The 21,309-nt window shown below is 35.8% G+C and overlaps 2 protein-coding genes across 4 annotated transcripts in view; both read right to left on the reverse strand.

Annotated features, from left to right (window-relative positions):
* The window catches only part of LOC108049517 (PAX-interacting protein 1-like), a 73,935-nt gene extending 60,808 nt beyond the window's left edge, over window positions 1-13,127 (reverse strand). For 2 of the 3 annotated variants that reach the window (XR_006417616.1, XM_044459810.1), the window contains exons 1-2: window positions 12,830-13,127; window positions 10,304-11,754 (exon numbers count right to left, since the gene is read on the reverse strand). Coding sequence is in view for 2 of the 3 variants with exons in the window: in XM_044459810.1 (XP_044315745.1) it covers window positions 10,304-11,521 (1,218 nt within the window). In the remaining variant the exon portion in view is untranslated. The remainder of the gene's footprint in view (window positions 1-10,303; window positions 11,755-12,829) is intronic. The other variant, XM_044459809.1, reaches the window with a different exon arrangement.
* The window catches only part of LOC108043928, a 183,806-nt gene that overhangs the window by 70,150 nt on the left and 92,347 nt on the right, over window positions 1-21,309 (reverse strand).

Consider the following 21,309-nt stretch of genomic DNA (forward strand, 5'->3'; position numbering starts at 1 on the left):
ATTGGGTTTGTACCAGGAAACCTTGAGAGTCTGTATAAGCTTTTTGCCAAGTGCATTTCAATCGATTTGAAATAGAAAACATTCTAATTACTTTCTTACTTATTAGAGAAAAATAGTAAAAATTAAAATTTTTTTGATCCATTCCACTGTGCATTCAACGATGGTGACACTTGTCAGTGACACACACACACACCTTAAGCACCTTTTGGTGGGTGTGTTCTCGTTGGCCGGAGTTTTTCTGTTGCCTTGGCTCTGTAATCGCGGCTCTTATACTTTATAGATGTGTGTAATGGGCTTGCAATTTGAAGCGAATTTTTGACACACATAACATACATATACCAGGCACAGCCGCACACAGATACTTACACACACTCTCACACGGATGAAGGGACCCCAGAGTGGCATGACTGACTCAAAAGATTTATGTTAAATTTTTAATGATCAGCCGGCCAATGCATCAACATCAATATATACTTTGAATGAAGACATTTGCCCTTTGACCTTTTCTGGTTTGCGAGTGCGTGTTCGTGGGAGAGATTACATCGAGCACCTGAACTATTTACACCAGGTACAGGTGGTACAATACAGCACAGCAGGTGACTGCGAATAGGTTCCAAAACATCAAAAACCCAACTTTATTTCCTTTTTAGAGTCATCTTTGATTTTTTTTTTTGATTTATAAATCAGCCTTTGTTTGACGAATTAGAATGCACAAATGGGTTTCAGATACGTTTATATATGTACAAAAGACAGTAAAACTTCTAAAGGTGACAAAATCTTTTGATACACAATAACATGGCTTACAGTTTTGATTAAACGGATTTTAAATATGTCCGAATTCGGTAAATCGTACCCCTGCTAAGTCTCTAGACGAACTTTATTTATTTATTTATTTTTTAGAAGATTATTTGTTATGCACATTATAATCATATAATTATAATCACATATTTTCAATTGTATTTTGTATAACTATAATTAATTATGGATTTATGTTATGTTTTTAAAAGAACTATAGATTAAATTTATCGATAAACAAATTTTCCTATTAATATTGCAAGTAGCAAGTAGCATGATGGGAAATATCCAGTTCAATGAAGGTCGACTGTGTTTTCGAATGAGTTTTTTGGGCTGATATTTCTGTGTGTGTTTTAGTTTTCAGTTCACAGTTCAATAGTTCAGTTTAGTTACAGTTTTTGCTTTATTTGTATGAGGCTTTGAATAACAGGCATGACCGTGACTCTTTTCTCTCTTAAACCTCTTTTCATGAATCGGCTAACACGACATTCAATTTGTCTTTTGCGGCTTTTTTTTTTGTAGAAAAGGGAAAAATGGGTTGCTCCATGGAGGCGGAAATTGTAGGGCAAGCATTTCGCAATGGACTTGCAACAAACACGTCAACAAAAATATTTTCGTTTGCTGGTCATAATTTATCGTCAACCCGACTGTTTTGACAAGAGTGTTATTTTCAGTCGTTTTTTATTTTGTCACTTGCAGTTGTTGCGTGAATTAAAACCTAATTTCGCATTTGGGCGGGGTTATATGTGAATATTAGATTACTAGTTGTTGTTTGATTTAAAGGAGTTACTGGCAGTAGAGTAACAAATATAAATCAAATATGAATAAAAGAATTACACAAAGTTGCTGAAAAATAAAGAATGAGATATAAAGTAAATATGAATCGAAGGAGTGGCCATGACACCTGGAATGATTTACAAAACTGTAAGCTGGATGACAATACTAAATTATTATTTGTTAATCAGGTTAATGAAAATACAAAATGAGAGTACAGGCATTGAATCATTTACAACATGTTTTATTATATTGGAACGCGGAATATTTTTAATACATTTTCATTAAGATTTATAACAGCGATTATCAGTTGAAGTTAATTTGTAATATCTAAACGATATTATTTAAATTCATACATTAATCATTGTTTATTTCGTGGTATATTTATTGAACAAGATCTAAATTAATAAACCATTTTTTGCCTTCTTGCTTGTTTAGTGTAAATCATGTGATTTAAAGTCCGTCACTTGAGATTTTTATGAATATAGTTCTTTTGATTTTATGTTAAGGTAGTTGAAAATTACAAACAGAATTTTTGTAGATTTTATAAAATATTTCTTGAGTTCACCGAAAGTCTCCCGATCTCCCACTTCAGTAAAGTCTATTTCTGACACTTCAATTTGGGTCAGCCTTATAAAGTTATATGGCAATTGCAGCAGGCACTGGCATTAACCATAAACTAAAAGCACCGCTCCCCTCCATTCGCCCGATAACATTCGAGAATTCTTCGACACGTAATAAAATATTTATGCCTTTGCTCGCAGCTTAAATCATGCCAAACGTGATCGCGGATCGTAATAGAGTTCTAACTGTAAACGCACCAAGCGAATCCAACCACCTTGACCCCAAAACAAGTCATGAAGTCATGGGTTGACACGGCGGATCAGCCTTGCATTTCAATGAATTACAATGAATTCCTCGTCGGGCTCATCATCAAAATCAATCACAAAGTCGGCATCTCACCACATGTGTCTTCGGTTAGTTACTAAAAAGCCCACTGGCACACAGAGAGAGATGGGGAGATACAAGGAGAAAGAGACAGAATCAGAGCTTGGGTTGCTGCAACCAACAAAAGCAAACGCATGCAACAGATACAAAGATACAAATCGCTCTGCCACTGACAAACCGTTTTCTGTCAGATTAACTAACAAACTGCTTTCGTCACTCCCTAAATTGCCCTTCTGCCCCTATTCTGTATGTATATCTACAGTTGTGGAACGAATAATAGCAGTCTAACTCTTTAAAATATATATATATATATAATATTAATAATATATTAAGTCGAACGGAATTCCAATGGAGACAACAGTTATAGGAAAATAATTTAAATCTTTAAAAAAATATTAAAGAAGTAAAAAATTATGTGCACAGATTTTAGGGTAAAACAAGAGAGAACGCTATAGTCGGGTGCCCCGACTATCAGATACCCGTTACTCAGGTAAAGGGAGTGCGAGGGAGATAGAGATAGAAACTTTGATCACGCATAACTTTTTAACGAATGGTCCGATTTGAAAAATTTCTTCTACATTTCGATAGGTATTGATAAACACAATAAAACTGCATTTTTACTTTTCCGAAGTATTTAAATTTTTAAAATCGTATATAAGCGATTGTGGGCGTTAAAGGGGCGTGGCACCTTTTTGAAACAAACTTGCGCTGCGTAGGAACTCCTAGAATCTGCATGCAAAATGCCAATCTTCTAGCTTTTATAGTTTCCGAGATCTCAGCGTTCATACGGACAGACAGACAGACAGACAGACAGACGGACAGACAGACGGACAGACGGACAGACGGACATGGCTATATCGACTCGGCTAGTGACCCTGATCAAGAATATATATACTTTATAGGGTCGGAAACGCTTCCTTCTAGCTGTTACATACTTTTGCACGAATACAATATACCCTTTTACTCTACGAGTAACGGGTATAAAAAAACAGGCTTTTATTTAAATAAATATAAATAAAATAAATAATAAATTAAAATGGTTCTGAATTTCTTTTACACATATGTATCATTATAATAATACTAATAAAATTATGAGCAATTTTAATTTGTTTACTTACGCGAATACTGTTCATTTGAAGTGTGCTGTAACTGTGTGCCGTATGATTTATAAAGTGACGAAGCCGCTTACATACTTCGCGGCATTCTAAGAATCTCCAGCGCAGCATGTGTGGCACAAGGGAAACATTTAAACGAAAAAAACATAGGGAGTGAGAAGAAAGGAAGCCCCTGCACATATGTAATCTGTACAGCCTAATAAAGTCATTGAAACTTCCAACTCCACATAAACAACGACAAAAGCACCATTGCCAATTAGTTGCGAGAATTTATATTGCTTTTTTGTTTTCCAAAGAGAGTGGGATAATAATTTCATGAAATTTATATTAGAAGCTGCTATAAATTATGGGGAGAAGCTAAACAATCCTAGACCCCAGCCGTCTCAAAAAGTCTGCCAAAAACCAAAGAAGAAACAGAACGCCAACCAACTCGAGACAATAAGCACAAGTTGTGCAACGGAAAATGTCCAAAGAAGGCAGCGGCGAATAAATGAGACTTCAATGACCGAGAGTGGGGAAGGCAAGTATTTTTCTATGGGAAAAGCAAAAATTCCTTCCAAATGATATACTCACAGTACCTCGGGTAACGAAAGCAACTAATGAATGCCCCTGGCATGAGCAAAAACAGCAGCAGAAAAAGAGGAAAAAGTTAAAACATCTCAAATAGGAGAGAGGTGGAAATAAATTGCACTGCCAATAACAGGCCAAAAGGAAAATTTATGAAATGTGAGTGAAAATTAGCTGAAAAATGTCATCAACAGGAACAGCAAGGAGAAATAACAAAACAAAATTAAGAAACTTCTGATACATCTGACCGAGTAATAACTGAAGGAAAAACAATCAACAAATGCTGGAAAATTGGAAAAATAAAAAGGCATAATAGAAGAGAGCAATATATTGAAAATATCCTTACTCGATAACATACAGTAACTTTTGAAAAGTTTTGTTATCTTTGGAGGCAACATCAACTTTAATATTGTTTCCCTTAGCTTGATGCTGTCGGTATACCATATAATACTGATAAAAAATATTAATAGTAGATAGCAGATACTTTTGGTAAATAGTTCACAAATACCCTACTCGCATTATATCAACGAGTCTCCACTTCTGACATTTCGACACACAAAGACTTAGCCAACTGTGGGGTCTTCTCTCTGAAGATCTGGTAAGTGCAAAAAAATGCTAAGGCGACGGATGGAAACGCAGTAAAATGAAGAAAAACAAGCTGGCAATATGGGAAACACATCCACAAAAGTGACAAATAGTTTAAAAACAACTGAAACAAGAAAGGATACAAACATAGGCAAGCCGAAGTTTATATACCCTTGCAGTTATTACAAAACGAATTCAATTCGATTTCTATGTCTATGTTACTAAAAACAACGAATCTACATGTCGATTTTGCGTTGCATTTTGCCATCGTTTCTATGGCAGCTATCTGATATTGTTGTCCAATTTTTATACCCTTGCAGAGGGTATTATAATTTTGGTCAAAAGTGTGCAACGCAGTGAAGGAGACATCTCCGACCATATAAAGTATATATATTCTTGATCAGGATCACCTCCTGAGTTGATATAGCCATGTCCGTCTGTCCGTCTGTCTGTTTCTACGCAAACTAGTCTCTCAGTTTTAAAGCTATCGAATTGAAACTTTGCACACACCCTTCTTTCCTTTGCACGCAGTATATAAGTCGGAACGGCCGGGATCGGCCGACTATATCCTATAGCTGCCATATAACTGAACGATCGAAAATGCCATAACTTTGGTGTTTTTAAAGTTAGGAAGTTGTGATTTTCTATGGGTTTTACATTTGGCCAATCAATTTGACGTACCAAATTTTATAAGGATCGGCCGACTATATAGTATAGCTGCCATATAACTGAACGATCGGAAATGCCACAACTTTGGTGTTTGTAAAGTTACGAAGTTGGGATTTTTTATGAGTATTAAGAATGCATCATATGAATAATTTTGGAAAATATAATTTACAGAGTATTCTGCAAGGGTATATCAACTTCGGCTCCGCCCGAAGTTAGCTTTCCTTTCTTGTTATTTATTTATTAATTTTATATTTATTTTTTTTAATTTTTATATTTTCCTATGGGAGCTATATGATACAGATGTCCGATTAATTAAATTATGACCGTAATTCCATAGTAGACCGACGAACGGACATGGCTAGATCGACTCTCCTGGTGATGCTGATCAAGAATATATACTAATATACTTTATAGGGTAAATTAAATTTTAGTAAATTATACTTCCCTCTGCAAGGGTATAAAAATAGCAGATGAAAAACTGAAAATGGGAGGAGGTTGGGCAAATAAGGAATGTGCGCTTGGTTTTGGGAAAAGAGAGAAGACCTCATGAAAGAGATCGAAATGAAAATCTATAAAGGTCTTTTTTACAACACAGCAAACAAAAAAACAAAATATATATTAATAAAATTGAATTTCCCCACAAGCGTTTTTAAAACACTTTCAACAAACCCAAAATGCGAAAATTGCAAACTAAAGAACGAAATAAAATTAAATTAACCTTCTCTTCTCTCTTTTCAGTTTGCACTCGAATAAACCGCAATTAGTTTAAGGGATTACAAGGATTTCATGCTAAACATTTTTCAACAAACTAAAATTAGTGGACTTTGTTTCTTTACACTCAAAAAATTAGAAACGAAACAAATATATAAAAATATTTTTGTCTTCTCAAAAATTACTTTTGGTTTTTTGTAAGAGCGTTCTATCCGCATTATTGGAACCTTGGCTATATATATATATATATATATATATATATATATATATATATATATATATATATATATATATATATATATCCTTGCAGAGGGTATTATAATTTTAGTCAAGATATTGCAATGCAGAAGGCATTACATTGGCCATTACTACGCATACTAATCAATTTTAAAGCAATCTAGATTAAATTTTCAAAAAAGTCTTCTGTTGTTTAGGCACGTACAATCAATAAAATAAGTGAAACAAAATGATACCCTCGAAGTTTTTAAACATTTACGTTTATACTCCAAGATAAATTATTTTTTAAAAATTATAAGAAACTGGTATTTTTACAAAGATGCCAGGGACACGCTGGAAAAAGTATTTTAAGTCTACATAGATTTATTGTTTTTAAACATCTACGGATAACAAACGAAGTATAGTCGTTTTGTATAATATTTTATTTTTAAAAAACCTACAAGGGTATCTTAACTTAGGCATCCCTGTTCTATTCAAAGATTTATTTTATTGTAATTTTGTACGTAAGCCTATTAAATATTTTGTTTCAAAAAAAGAAGTTATTGCCGAAGTTTGCTTCCTTTCTTGTCAATATATAGAAAGCTTTATGTTTTCTGTGCAAATCATTTGTATACTGTTCAAATCTACATACATATGTATATATCGAATTTTTAACTTACAAACATTGATACCATTTCTTTTACTGTTTACGTAACCTGAAATGTTAATTAAAAATCGGACAACATGATTTCAGCAAAGAGCTCAATAATGAACAGTCAAACCAAAAATTAAATAAACTTCCAAGCCAAAATAAAGAGAATGATAAGGTAGAAACGTTGCCAATTTAATGGTTTGGTAATTTGCTTTGACTCAATGGCATGTTGGCACGGCAGGAATATTCAGGGTTTACATAAAAGTGTGGATGCAGACTCTCTTTGAGCATTTCAAAGAAAGGAATTGGGGAAGGATGCAGTACATCCGGATGAGGGAAAGGTGAAAGTAAGAGGAGCATCCAAGCCATGCAGACATATGTTAATTGCTTTGTTCTCAGGAGAGCAGGTGGGAAAAGCGTCTTGTTATTTTGATGGCTCAGTGCCAATTCACCTGCCGCCCCACCATCCACCCTCCAACCCAACCTCCCCCTCCCCTACCCACATCTCGAAAAAACTTTTGTTTTTTGCGTTGTTTTACCCGCAGCTGCACTTTGTTGTTGGGTTTGGTAATTATTGTTGCTCTTATTAAGCGCGTTGTTTTAGCCGTGTGTTTATTTAGCTGTTAACAATATTTCGAGTGCATTTCACATTTACATTTTCACACACAATTGTCATCGCTTGTGCCCACTTAATTCATATTTAAATTTTTGATTATGTTTTAAATTACATTTTTTCATGGGAATTAATTTTGACTGAGCTGGCAAATATTTAAAATGGAATTAATTGCGAAAATATTTGAGAATATTAATTCATACGGAAACAATAAATAATGGAAACTACGGCAAACCGAAGTTTATATACCCTATCAGCGTTTACACAAATTCATTCTAAAATTCCCCATATCTTGAAGTAAATCCAAATATAATATGTTACAAAAACTACGAAATTTCAATTTCTTTATTATAATTTTTGCGAATATTTTGATGGGATCCATATGATATATTCCAATTCGTCCCGATCTGACACATATATATATTGGGAATGTTTCATGCAGATCTCTGTAAAACAGACAGAAAGATCGACATGGCTAGATCTACTTTATTGAATCGGAGATGTCTCTTTTACTGATTTGCAATCTTTTTACTAAAATTTTAGTACCTCTTGCAAGGGTATACCAATATAAGCTGAAGTGGATAAGGATTATAAGTAATTATGTATTCAAATATTTATTTGAGTAACATATAATTTAGGTGTTATGTTTTATTACCTAATATTATACGATTTATTTTATAATATTTAGTTATTTGGAAAATTATGTGGTTTAATTTAATTGTTGGATATAAAAACAAATTTATATCAAAAATTTATTCAGCACACAAATACTTCCTCACTATAAACAAGAAAGGAAAGCTAACTTCGGGCGGAGCCGAAGTTGATATACCCTTGCAGAATATTCCTTAAATTATATTCTCCAAAATTATTCATATGATGCATTCTTAATACTCATAAAAAGTCCCAACTTCCTAACTTTAAAAACATCAAAGTTATGGCATTTTCAATCGTTCAGTTATATGGCAGCTATAAGATATAGTCGGCCGATCCTTATGAAATTTGGTGGGTCGGATTGATTGGCCAAAAATAAAACCCATAGAAAATCCCAACTTCCTAACTTTACAAACACCAAAGTTATGGCATTTCCGATCAATCAGTTATATGGCGGCTATAGGATATAGTCGCCCGATCCGGCTCGTTCCGACTTATATACTACCTGCAATAGAAAGACAACTTTTGGGAAAGTTTTAAGCAGATAGCTTTAAAACTGAGGGACTAGTTTGCGTAGAAACGGACGGACGGACGGACAGACGGACAGACGGACAGACGGACATGGCTAGATCGACTCTCCTGGTGATGCTGATCAAGAATATATATACTTTATAGGGTCGGAAATGTCTCCTTCACTGCGTTGCAAACTTTTGACTGAAATTATAATACCCTCTGCAAGGGTATAAAAATATATTTAAAGAAACACTTTAGGCTGCACCATAATTTAATTTAACGACATCGATGGCTTATTATTTTTATATAAACGAGAAGTTTTATCTCAATTATACCTAAACTCATTTTACATGCAGTAAAGTCAAAACGGCGGTACAATAAAAATAAATAAAGAACACTAAAAACAAACTAAAGCAGACTCTTCCGGGTATTTTTAATTTACCCGCCGTTACCGACGAACATTAATTGTATTGGTACTAATTTAATTGGTCCTTTTTTGCGGTAATTACACCAGCAAGGGTCGTCAGAGGGAGGGGGGAAATCCAGATACATCAGGGTCAGGGGTGAAAGAGACGCATGTACATGCAATTAAGAGAGGCCGGAAAATGTAGAACCTTTGTCAACAAACAACTCAAAACAAACAAAACGGAATCGCATCCAAAAAGTGAAAATCAAATGCAACAAATTATTTGATATTGTTGAGTGTTGTTGCATTTTGTTGATTTGTGTAGGTGTTCATGTTGTCGAACTTGCTGGTTTCAATTAGTCAAACCGCAATGGTGAATGGCGAATGGTCAGCCAAAAAGTGCCGAGTTCGCAAGAGACACCTGCTGTCCTTGCCCCCTCCACATCTTCAACCCATTCCCCCCTGGCCTTTTCAACATTGTGTAAATATTTGACATGGGCACCAAAACACAGAGTAAAGCTGCATTTCTGTTTTTGTTGTAAGCCAAAATGCAAACGGCATTAGCAATGGCCAGTGCGTTTTGTCGAGGTGAATAATACTAATGTACTGTGAGAAATTTCTATTCCATCCTTCAAAAATAGATAATAGAGTGACAATTCAATCTTATCATGGGCAAATCTGATTGCTTAAGTTAACTGGATGTATAATCCAGACCTAGTTGGTCCAAAATTAAAGCTTTCATCGAAAAACTGAATACCATAAATTCGTTGTCATTATTTAGTTATCGTAAGTCTTTTTCTTTAGTGCAATTGATTACTGACGAATTTTCGACGTGACTAACCGCCAATATCAAATGAAAATTAAACGTGAAACCGAAACCGAATACAATCTGGCACCAAAAATCTGTTGGTCATTTGTGGCCACAGTCACTATTTGTAGCTGTTCATAAACAGAATCTCTTATCACCACCCATCCCACATAATGGAGCAATGTCAGCGCAACAACAATGGCTAATGACATCATGAAATCGGCGGGATGCCACAGTCTTATCAGTGGGTTCAGTACAATGGGCGCAATGCCGGACTCACCTCATTCTCAATGTTTCTTATGAGAGGGGTATTCCAGCTCTTCTCACGCATCGCCAATAGTTCCTTCTGGTGTTTCTGCTGCTTGAGGTGATGTTCGTGCTCGATTTTGTTCCACTGTTCGTTGGAGAATCCCTCTTCCGACTCGGAATCCGAATCCTCGTTCGAGTAGTCCTCTTCGCCACCGTTGTTCTTAAGATTGGCATCTATTAATTGTAGTTTTGGCCTTTCAGTGCGTGTTATGGGCTTCACAGTTGTGGTCGAGGTTGTGGTCGTTGTAGTAGTTGTGGTGTGCGGTGCTTTAACTACCTCTTTTTCCACATCTTGTTTGAACAGCCAAGCAAATATATTGCGTTTGCCAGCTGACTTATCGTGTGGATTGGCCACACTGGGATGCTTGTTGCTATAATGATTATTATTCGAAACTATATCCAATTCGTCCGATTGATCAACAGCATCGTACTCTTGTTCTTTCAAGTCAATGTGGGGTAGTTTTTGGGTGAACAAAGAGTATCTGGGCATTTGTCGGGCTAGTTCTTCATCCACACCATCAGAATCGGAGTCATCTTCGTACTCATAATCGTCGTCCTCGTCGTCTTCGTCCTCATCGCTTTCGCCATCGGAGCTACTGGAATCCACTTCCTGTCGCCAATTGGGACCTCTGGTAGTTCGAGGTTCAGCCCAAGAGGGGAAGATGCCATCCCTGTCGAAATAGCGAGTATGATTTGTGATCAAGCCGTGATGAGTGGTTGTGGGTGCCTCCGAGGTAAAGATATTTCTTGGAGTGCTGGTTCCTAGGGACAAGCGGTGTTGCTGGTGTCGCAGTGAGGGAAACACCCTCTGCTCCCAACTCAGATGGTGGCGATTGTGATGACGCAAGTGGTGCTGCTGCATGGGCAACAGTGGATCGAAGGGCTTCTTGGATCCACCCATTTCAAAGTCCCCGATTGGCGGCTGATGATTCCCCTCCAATTCGGACCGCAAATGCTGCTCGTGCCGCAGATGATGATGATGTTGCTGATGGGTTTCCAGTTGCTGTGCCTCCTGCAATCGCTGCAATCTTTGCTGCTGGTGGGCATTTCGATGACTCGAAGTGGGAGCTACTGTGGTCATTACAAAGGCTCCCTTTAAATCACTGGTGTTGGCCCAAGTGAGGGGCATTAGTATCAGAATTAGCCAATACATTTTGAAGATCATTCCGTTTCCCCTTGAGGAAATCATTGTTTTAATAGGCGGACCCCTGGAAATACTTTGCTCTTTGTATTGTTTTTTCTCACACGCGTTTATTGTGCACTTTTCTTTGTCGTTTGTTTGAGTTTAAGAATTTTCTTTTGTCTGACGATTCGCAATTATTTATGATGCTTTTTATTTTGACACTTGTTGACGTATTATCTTTATAAGGAAATTAAATTGTTTTTTGTCGAATAAAACTAATTAGAAAAACAAATTTTATGCTGAAAGTAGTTTGATTTCAGTGATTTTTCGATCTAAAAATCTATTCGTTGTCCTATAAAAAAAACTCTGTTCTTAAAATTTTTCTTTATGTCGGCACTATTTTTATCAAGAAACTCATTATTTGTTTTTTAAATTTGTTAAATAATTTTCTTTTTTTTGTATTTTTAAATAAACTTGTTTTTTTTTAAATGTAATGATTAAAAGACATTGCGTTGGTATTTAAATACTTTTGCCAAAACATTAAATGATCTTTCAATATCTTTCGACATTTATTTTCAAAGTATGTTTGTTATTATACCCGTTACTCGTAGAGTAAAAGGGTATATTGTATTCGTGCAAAAGTATGTAACAGCTAGAAGGAAGCGTTTCCGATCCTATAAAGTATATATATTCTTGATCAGGGTCACTAGCCGAGTCGATATAGCCATGTCCGTCTGTACGTATGAATGCTGAGATCTCGGAAACTATAAAAGCTAGAAGATTGGCATTTTGCATGCAGATTTTAGGAGTTCCTACGCAGCTCAAGTTTGTTTCAAAATGGTGCCACGCCTCTCTGACGCCCACAAGCCACAAGCTGTGGCCACAGTTTTGATGATATTATGAAAATTTTAATTGATATGTATTTGTTTCGTCAATAAATATCGATTGGCCTAATAAAAGTTTGCCACGCCCACTCTAACGCCCAAAAACCCATTAAACGCTTTACCCTGGCTAGCGCCTACATTTCCGCCTTTCATGGCGCCATCTAACGGATGACTTTGGAACAGCTGGCCAAGGTGCTTAACAGAGTCAACGTTAATTCTCGATAAGGATTTCTGGATAGCTGAGTAACGGGTATCTAATAGTCGAGGCACTCGACTATAGCGTTCTCTCTTGTTATTTTGTGTGAAGCTTGCTTATTGTCGTATTTAATTTTATTTTCAAAAATTTACGCTTGATAACTTCAGCACTTTCCATTCACATTTTTATTGGATTATATTCTTTAATATTTGTTGTCTTTTTTTACTTGCTCTCTGGCAATTTGTTTACCAACTTTGATTAATGGCTATTAGATTTTTAGCGTCAACCAATTACCGCGCACATAAATCCACCGCACAATCCGCGCGCGACTTTTGCCGCGATGCCTCAGGCAAGGAAAACACACCCACCAATCCACTCACGCACATCCGAGTACATATCTCCGGAATATATGTATGTATATAAAGGTGGCCTGTTTGTGCAATGATTTGTTTGTTTTGATTCCCTGGGCCAGATGGCGGAGTCGGAGTCCAATAGATGGTAGAGGCACTGCCGTTTGGCTCTGGCAAAACACCTTTTATTCAGTTCAGGTCGCAAGGCTCCACGGAGGGCCGGACAATTGCACAGTTCCCGACGTTCAGATAACGACTGACACACGGGATCTCGAATGGATTTTAGTCACGGGCAGATGCGCCCGGCGGAAATGTTGAGAGCAGTGTGGGCAGCACGTTACATTGGCAACACATGTTGCGATCCACAAGAGAGCACCGCATCTAGGAGCAACATGAGGCCAGCAACATTGTCTTCGAAAAAAAGGAAAACTGCAAGAAAATCTGAAAATCTTACAAGTCTGCCTGATCAGCCTGGAAATTTGTTAGCTTAACCAGTTTAAAAGCAGAATTTAATTTCATTTGGACATTGTGCATGTAGCATCATAAAAAAAAATGTCAGCAATCTCCCACACAATCTTCACAAGATGTTCATTCTAGAAGATGTACACTAAGAAAAAAGACGCCATAATTTTAAAAATAACCGTCTTTTATTAATAAATGTAATCATACTTTTTGCGAATCTTACTCAAAGCTTATTTATATATTTTTACTAGAGGAAATGTTTATATATTTAATTTGGCTGTAATTTGCAAGGGTTAATACATAGTGGATTTATAATCATTTTTTGCCTTCAGTGTAGCAACCATCTTCATCTGAATGCACATCAACAGCTTCAACTTTACGCCCATGCCTGGTAACTTTACTTCAGCCGCCTGAGAACTTCTTCTCAAGTTCTCTAAATCTCAAGATTGTGGACCGTTGGCTGCTGATTTTCTGCTCTTCGTGTGGGCAGTAGCACAGACATTACTTAACAATAATAATGAGATGGTGTTCTATTTCCACCTCCAACCAACATCTTATGGTTCTTGTTTTCGAACTACAAAATGTGTGATTTCCAGGAACTCAGACTTAAATATCGACTAGTAGAAAGCGAGAACTACTTTTCCAACTAATTGCCATTAAACGAATTGTGTATAAAAACGAAAAAGGTTTCCACCCATGAGTCACCAAATTTAGAGGAAGGAAACTTCTTAGCATGATCATAAAAACTTGCCCACCCTAAGACTGATCGATAAAAGACGAACCAAGAGGGTTGACGGCTCGAAATGAAGACTGAAAAAACCATTTATGGTCTCTACTTATTTTTCTTTCTGGAAAATTGATTTTTCTTGATGTGCGTACAAATAGGATTTGTCAGGCAATCAATAAAAGATTTGTAAATTTTTCAATAAATTAAAAATTTAAAGATAGCTGATTATAGCGAATTATGGGTGATAGATATGGTCTTAACGCATTAGTTCTTTAACATCTTTAGTGTTTCCTGTTAATTTATGTTCTCTTTCTTTTTGATCTCCAAACGCATTCTGCTCGCTCCTCTGTTTGTCATATTTGATTTTTGTTAGCTTCAAGGCAAACAAGTTCTGTTTTCTTTCGTTTGAAGATCGTAAAGATTGTTGTATTGTGGTTTTTGGGATGAGTTTTTGTAGGTGATATGCTTGCTGCGCGCTTCCCTCATTAAAGCCAATATTATGTATCAAATTTTGCGCTCAATTTGAGTTTTAAATTTGTTATGTAGAAATCCAACAAAAAATCATTGGTCATCAAAAGAGAAATATTCACAAAACTTTGTATAAATAAAACAGTTTAAAGTGGTATAATTAGATAATGACAAATATATATACTTATATATCTAAATGGTGTGCAAAAATGAAAAACATTTCATTAATTGTGACGTATGTGCCGATTTGGCAAAATATTAATTTTTCTTAATTGCCAAAAAAACGTTCTTACAGAAGAACATTTTTGAAAAACCAATGCTTGTATATTTTATGATGTTATTTATGTTGTCTTCTAAAAAAGGCATCTAAAACATATTTAATTTATATTTAAGTACCTACATTTGAAGTACCTACAACAAAGCTATATAAACAAGTAATGGTTAAATAATATGTAAGTATTTTTCTAATATTGTATGCAATACGTATTTTCAGCCTCATTTAGTTGAAGGGGCGTAATCGGCTTCATGCTGGAAAAGGCCTTATCCAATTATTAGATTTTCCGAAATATTCCCAAGCACCACATTAGTCCCCGCATCCCCTTTCTTATGTAAAGCCTCTGAGCCAAGTTAAACCAACTAATTTGCAACATTCTCAACTTTTCAACAAGTTTTCAACGACGACTCCCCAAAAACTAAATCTAGTCAACAGTAAGAGGCAATTTAATAATCATGAGGCAATTTACACTGCACTTCAGCCATTTTCCAACCCTTCCTTCGAAGCTAATGAAATCATTGCCAGTGCTCGATAAAGCGTTAAAAAATCATCAAGTTGCTAATTAGGTTGACTAAAATGGTTGAGCGAACGCGATACAAACTTTCTTGTGGGGCGATGGTGGGTTAAGGCATTAAAACCCACCTATCAGCGGAAAACCCCTTCCCCTTTAACCCATGCAAAACTTTTCTGGCCGAACAAAAAGCTACTTTGTATTCTTATACTTTGTAGGGTAAAAAGGTATATTGTATTCGTTGAAATGTATGTAACAAATAGAAGGACCATTTAATGTTCTCTACCAGGGAGTCAAGTTCTCAGTTATCATGTTTAACTTATTTCTTGATTATCTTTATTTAAGAACGAATTTTTTATAAAATGAAGTAAGAATTCTATTTAAATCGTTAAACGACTTAAACGTTTCACAAAAAACGGCGAAGTAAACTTAATAAAGTACGCTAAAAGTTCTCCAATTTTACTAAGGGCTTTCCTCAGCTTGAGTGTAAGACATTTATTCTTGATCTTAAAATTAATAAGTGCATTTAATATGGCTACTAAAATAATTTGAACTTCATACAAAAAAATGTTCCCACCCTAGTTAAGTACACTATAACCTTTTGATTTTTTGATAATAAGTACACATATTGTTTCTTAATATTTTTTTTTTATTGCTATAACATTAGATTTCTGGATTTCCTTAAGTTAAGTTCGAATCGTATTTGATTTAAGAATGTTAATCTTATTTTAAGAGTTTGTCCTTGAATCAATTATTTTTTTAACAACAATTGTTTTCTTGATTTAAATACAAACACCTCAAACATTCTTGATACAGAAATTTTCAAATTCTAGTAAGATCGTACTAAAAATTAGAACAGCGGCTTTAGTTTTTAATGTGGTCTTGTCTGTCAGTAAGATTGTCGAGATCTCGGGAACTATATGAGCTAGAGAGTTTAAATTCAATTCATTTAGCATTCATATGCTGTATATTAATATAAAAAGCGATCAACGCAAAAACTGTTTTTCAATCAATTGTGTTAGGAATGGCAGATAAATATACCTCAAAGCCAGATGGCGCCAATAGAATTACAAGTGCCGCCATCTGATGGCGGCTTTTTTGTCTTAAAATTAAATAACAGAGTACCGGGTATTTAAAGTCGTGAAAATAGTGTCTGTACTTTTTCTTTATTGCTTTCGAGAAAGTTTTCACTACCTTGCAGATATATTTAATTAATATGGCCGATATCCAGAATATCACCTAGTCGCAAAATTGAATATCTGTGGCCTTGAAATGCGAACAAGAAATGAAAAAACTGGCCTAAAACCTATAAAACATAAATACAACTGCTTTAAAAATATAAATAAAATAACAGTTTAGAGTACCAAAATTAAGTTTTAATTCAGCATATTAAATTTAAAATTGATCGCATTAAATACTACAAGAAATTCTTTACGAAATTTTTAACTTATATTGTTAGAAGGAAATACAAGTTCACGTTAACTTTTATTTAATAATTTTAGCAACTAATTAACCTACAGAAGTTCAACTAAGGTATATTTTTAGGAAGGTAATTAAATTTTTACTCTTCAAATAAGTAAGTAATAATACCCTACAATAACTCTACATTTGCAGTTTTTGCTTGCGACAAAATTAGCAGAAATGTAATTGCATTTTTCCAAAGATTCATTACCCCTTAGGGGTCAGAAAGTAATTAGCATTTCCTGATCGACGTAATCAATCAGGCAGCGGGGGCCTAAAGGGGGAGGGCTGCAGGTTAAAGTTCCAATAAACCTCCAGGAAAAAACAATAACAAAGCAAAACACAGCAAAATCAAGAGCGATAAACAAAGTGGAGCGACTGCATGGGAAATGGGGGGAGAGCGGGGAGAAGTGGAGGGCAGCGAATGGGTGTGGCAACTTTTGGCCCAAATTGTTTTTTCCGTTGTTGCTGTGATTGTAACAGAAGAATTTTCCTGGCTAAGCTGCTTGGGAAACTATAAGATACATTTTGGGGGCGTGTTTCCAACAATTTTCAAGTTGATATCTTCACCAAATGGGGCAGTGTGTGCAGGAATCCAGCTAAGGAGAGTCATGAACAAACAGGCTAAGTAAGCGTTCGGCAGGGGAATAAAATGGCCAGGCCACTAAAGGCAACTAAATTGGCGTAAAACGGGGGGCCAAGGGGCAACAAAATACTTTGTGCAGCAGCTAACTGGGTAAACTAAAATGAATTTGTAAGTTAGAGTGAATGCCTTGGTAGCATCAATTTAAGGTGGAATGTTTTTAAAAGTAAGGAGCTTATTTACAATAGATAACTAGATATCCCTTAAATAACATATAATTTTAAGGAAAACCCATTGTCTTATTTCCCTACCTCCTTCCTTCTTGCTTTTCTTTCAGTCAGTCTTTACCTAGCGCACTTTGTAGCCACTTTTATGACATATATAACCCCCAGTAGAATAAGAAACCACACAAAGTTGTCAGAACACACATCTGCCACGCCCATTTTGCACCACCCACTTTCCACAAGAAACTCAGATATATATTTTTGCGAACGGCGAATACACGTTGGTATTCCCCCCAGATTGTCAGAGACTTATGCCTTTGCCATTGAAGACGAGTTGCATTTATCGGCGGTGTTGGTGTACAGATACTTGCGTTCTTTAGGTTGATATCTGTAGGTTTACAATTTCCTTTATTTTCCTTTGATACTTTCTCCAGCTTCCTGCTTAAACACTAGAAGAAAATTTTAATTTTCAATGAAGAACTAAACTATGTAAATATATTTTGTATATGTAAAAAATCGAAGAGTGAGATTAACAAATTTAAGAAGCCATTATTCGGAGTAAAACCAAAATTACATGATAAGAAAAGTGAATTTTATTACAATTACAAAAAAACTAACTTTTGATTACTTTTTAAAACTGATAGCAAAACTGTTTGTGATTTTGAAAACAATTTGCACTGACCTACGGACTTTTAGAGAGTTTTAATATGTATATATTTTAAATCAGCATTTCTTTCAGCGTAAGTTTAGCGCATTTTCCTATCCATTGTGTTGACGCGTGTTTTGGCCCTATAGGCCCCTTTTGTTTGGCCAGAAAAGAAGGCGCCGCTTTGTGTCTGCTAAAACGTTTTTTACTTTTCTATCCCTTGCGTAGCGGCGGATGGAATAGGGAATATACATACAATATGCTGCCATTGATGATGATGGTGGGGCAGATGAATGGAGATGAAGAAGGTGCCCCGAACTAAACGGAAGAGCTGACAATTCTGCACTCTTTGAAGGGGCAAGTAACGGGCCTGGGAAACATGGGGAGCAGCTCAAATTTTACACTAGTTTACAAAATGATAAATCGATCACTTACTTCAGAAACTAACAAAAGCTGAACAGATTATGAAAAGCTTGTTAAAAACAAGAAACGCACCCATAAATTGCACCTTAAATGGCAAAAAACACGCATAAAATTGAAACCATTTTTCTTGTTTCTACTTGAAGATGGTACTAACACGATACCAACTATATATTGGTAAATCGATTTTATAACTTGTCAAGCTGAGATAAACGGATTTTGTTCTGCTGTTAGTCGATGTAAACGATTAAAAGCAATATTTTACTGAAAACCAAGAAGACAAATGGATTTAAAGAAAAAACTATTTATTAGTTGAAATATTTTTTTTTAATGCAAAACAATATAGAAATAATTATTAATTTTTTGTGATGCAAAATCTTGATCTAACCATTCATTTGGTTTTATTCAGCGTTCTATTCCATTCAGATATTTACCTATGGCAACTTTAAAGTTGGACTTGTGCACACTTGTTGCCAGGGAAACATCGTAAAATATTAGAGTATTTTAAGGTGGAAAAGCGGTCTTGGAAAATGCCTAGTAGGTGGCAACACATACATAACCGGCGGCAAAAAACCAACCAGCGTGAACATAATAAAAACCGAACGAATCGCTCAAATGGGCACACACAGAATCCAAGAGTTCTTGCATCTTAAAGGAATATTAAAACAGAGACTGGAGGTGCGGAGGTGCTCCGGAAAGTCAGGATATCTGAGTTGGCCCAGCTGGGCACCTTATCTCAAGGTCAAAACACACACACCCTATGGGTGGGAAAAGAAGTGAAAGGTAGGATACAAAAAGGTGGATAGCAGCAAGCTGGTTCGACTTTTCGGGGCCTTTTTGTTTGTTTGTGCATGCAAATAAATATAAAATTTTTATGAATGAACACGTATGATGAAAGAGCAACGAAGCTCGGGCTCCCAACACCCACGACCTACAGTGGGAATAAAAACAGAAGCAACTGGCTGTTTGAGGATTTAACAGAGCTATTTTAAAAAACTTTTCATTTATAATGTATCTTTACTCATTTTTTATTAAGCAAAATTTACACTGAAAAAAAGGAAGTACGTATAATTTTTAATAGAATCAAAAGTTCTTTTTTGAATTGAATTTCTAAATGTTTACCTATTAAACTTGATTCGATTGCACCCATAGTGCCTTATTCCGTTTCAAGGAAACACCCTTCAACACCCCTTTGTCTGCCCAACCGCCAACTACCTCCCTGGAGGCCACCTCGCTACTGACATGGTTTGGTTTAACCAGGCCAAAACGGAAAATCTGTTAAGGGTAGCGGCCAAAACCCAAAGCAAGCCGAAACTGAAACTGAAACCCAGCGAAACGAAAGCAGAGGGCGCTGTAAAAAAAAAGAAAAGAGCAAAGAGGCTATTGCAAATACTTGTACAAGTTGGCATGTTCTCGCTTTTTGCCAGTGAAATGTTTCTATTTTTATCACCATTACGAGATGGAAAACACCCCTTACCACAACCCTCGCACCGATTTTCCAGCTTGATCTTTTCCCCACCGCCCCATCCGATTTCCACCACCCCACCCTTTGACTGCATTTGCATGTGAAACAAGCAGATAAATTCAGACATGCAAACGCCATAAATTTTGGGGGTGAGCAGCATAGTGGCAGAAGTAACATAGTAGTAGCAGTAGCACTCCAAAGAGGCGGAACAGTCAGAAAAAACTCTACAATTATCTTATTTGCTGCTAAATTTAACAAAGCTATAACAAACTTGTAAGGCTTAAAACGGTTAAGATTGGCAACTAAATCTAATACTAGACTTTATACAAAACGAGGACGGAAGCTAACTTCGGCAAGCCGAAGTTTTAATACCCTTGCAGACTTTGCCGAAGTTGCTAAAACTGAAAAAGTAGCGAAAGGAATAAGATATACATAAATAAACTAGATTTGCGTCGTTTGATGTCAATTGCTTTTATACTGTAAAAATGTCATATAAAAATGGAAAAAAAGGGATACTTTCGCAGCCTTTAACTATTTTTCCTACGGAAGCTATAAGAAATAGACGTCCGATCGGCAAGCGCTTTTACCCTAATCAAGATATGCGTAAATAAATAAGACTTGGAAAAATGTATGTCAGTAGCTTACACACTACGCGAAAAATTCAGAAAACCAACAAATTTGGACCGATTTCACCCTGTTGTTCCTATGGGAGCTGTAGGATATAGACGTCCGATCGTCACGTGCTTTTACCCTAATCAAGGTATGCATAAAAAAATACGATTTGAAAAAATGTACAGCAATAGCTTTTACACATCGCGAAATATTCTGAAAAACATCAAATTTGGACCGATTTTACCCTTTTGTTCCTATGGGAGCTATAGGATATAGACGTCCGATCGTCACGCGCTTTTACCCTGATCAAGGTACGCATAAAAAAATAAGATTTGGAAAGATTTATGTCAATAGCTTTTACACTGCGCGAAATATCCTAAAAATCATTAAATTTTAACCGATTTTACCCTATTTTTCCTATGGGAGCTATAGGATATAGACGTCCGATCGCCACGCGCTTTTACCCTGATCAAGGTATGCATAAAAAAATACGATTTGTAAAGATTAATGTCAATAGCTTTTACACTGCGCGAAATATCATAAATTCTTGCAAGATATATCCAATTGTTCC

The sequence above is a fragment of the Drosophila rhopaloa genome, unplaced genomic scaffold (assembly GCF_018152115.1).
Source record: "Drosophila rhopaloa isolate 14029-0021.01 unplaced genomic scaffold, ASM1815211v1 contig_2, whole genome shotgun sequence".
NCBI lineage: Eukaryota > Metazoa > Arthropoda > Insecta > Diptera > Drosophilidae > Drosophila > Drosophila rhopaloa.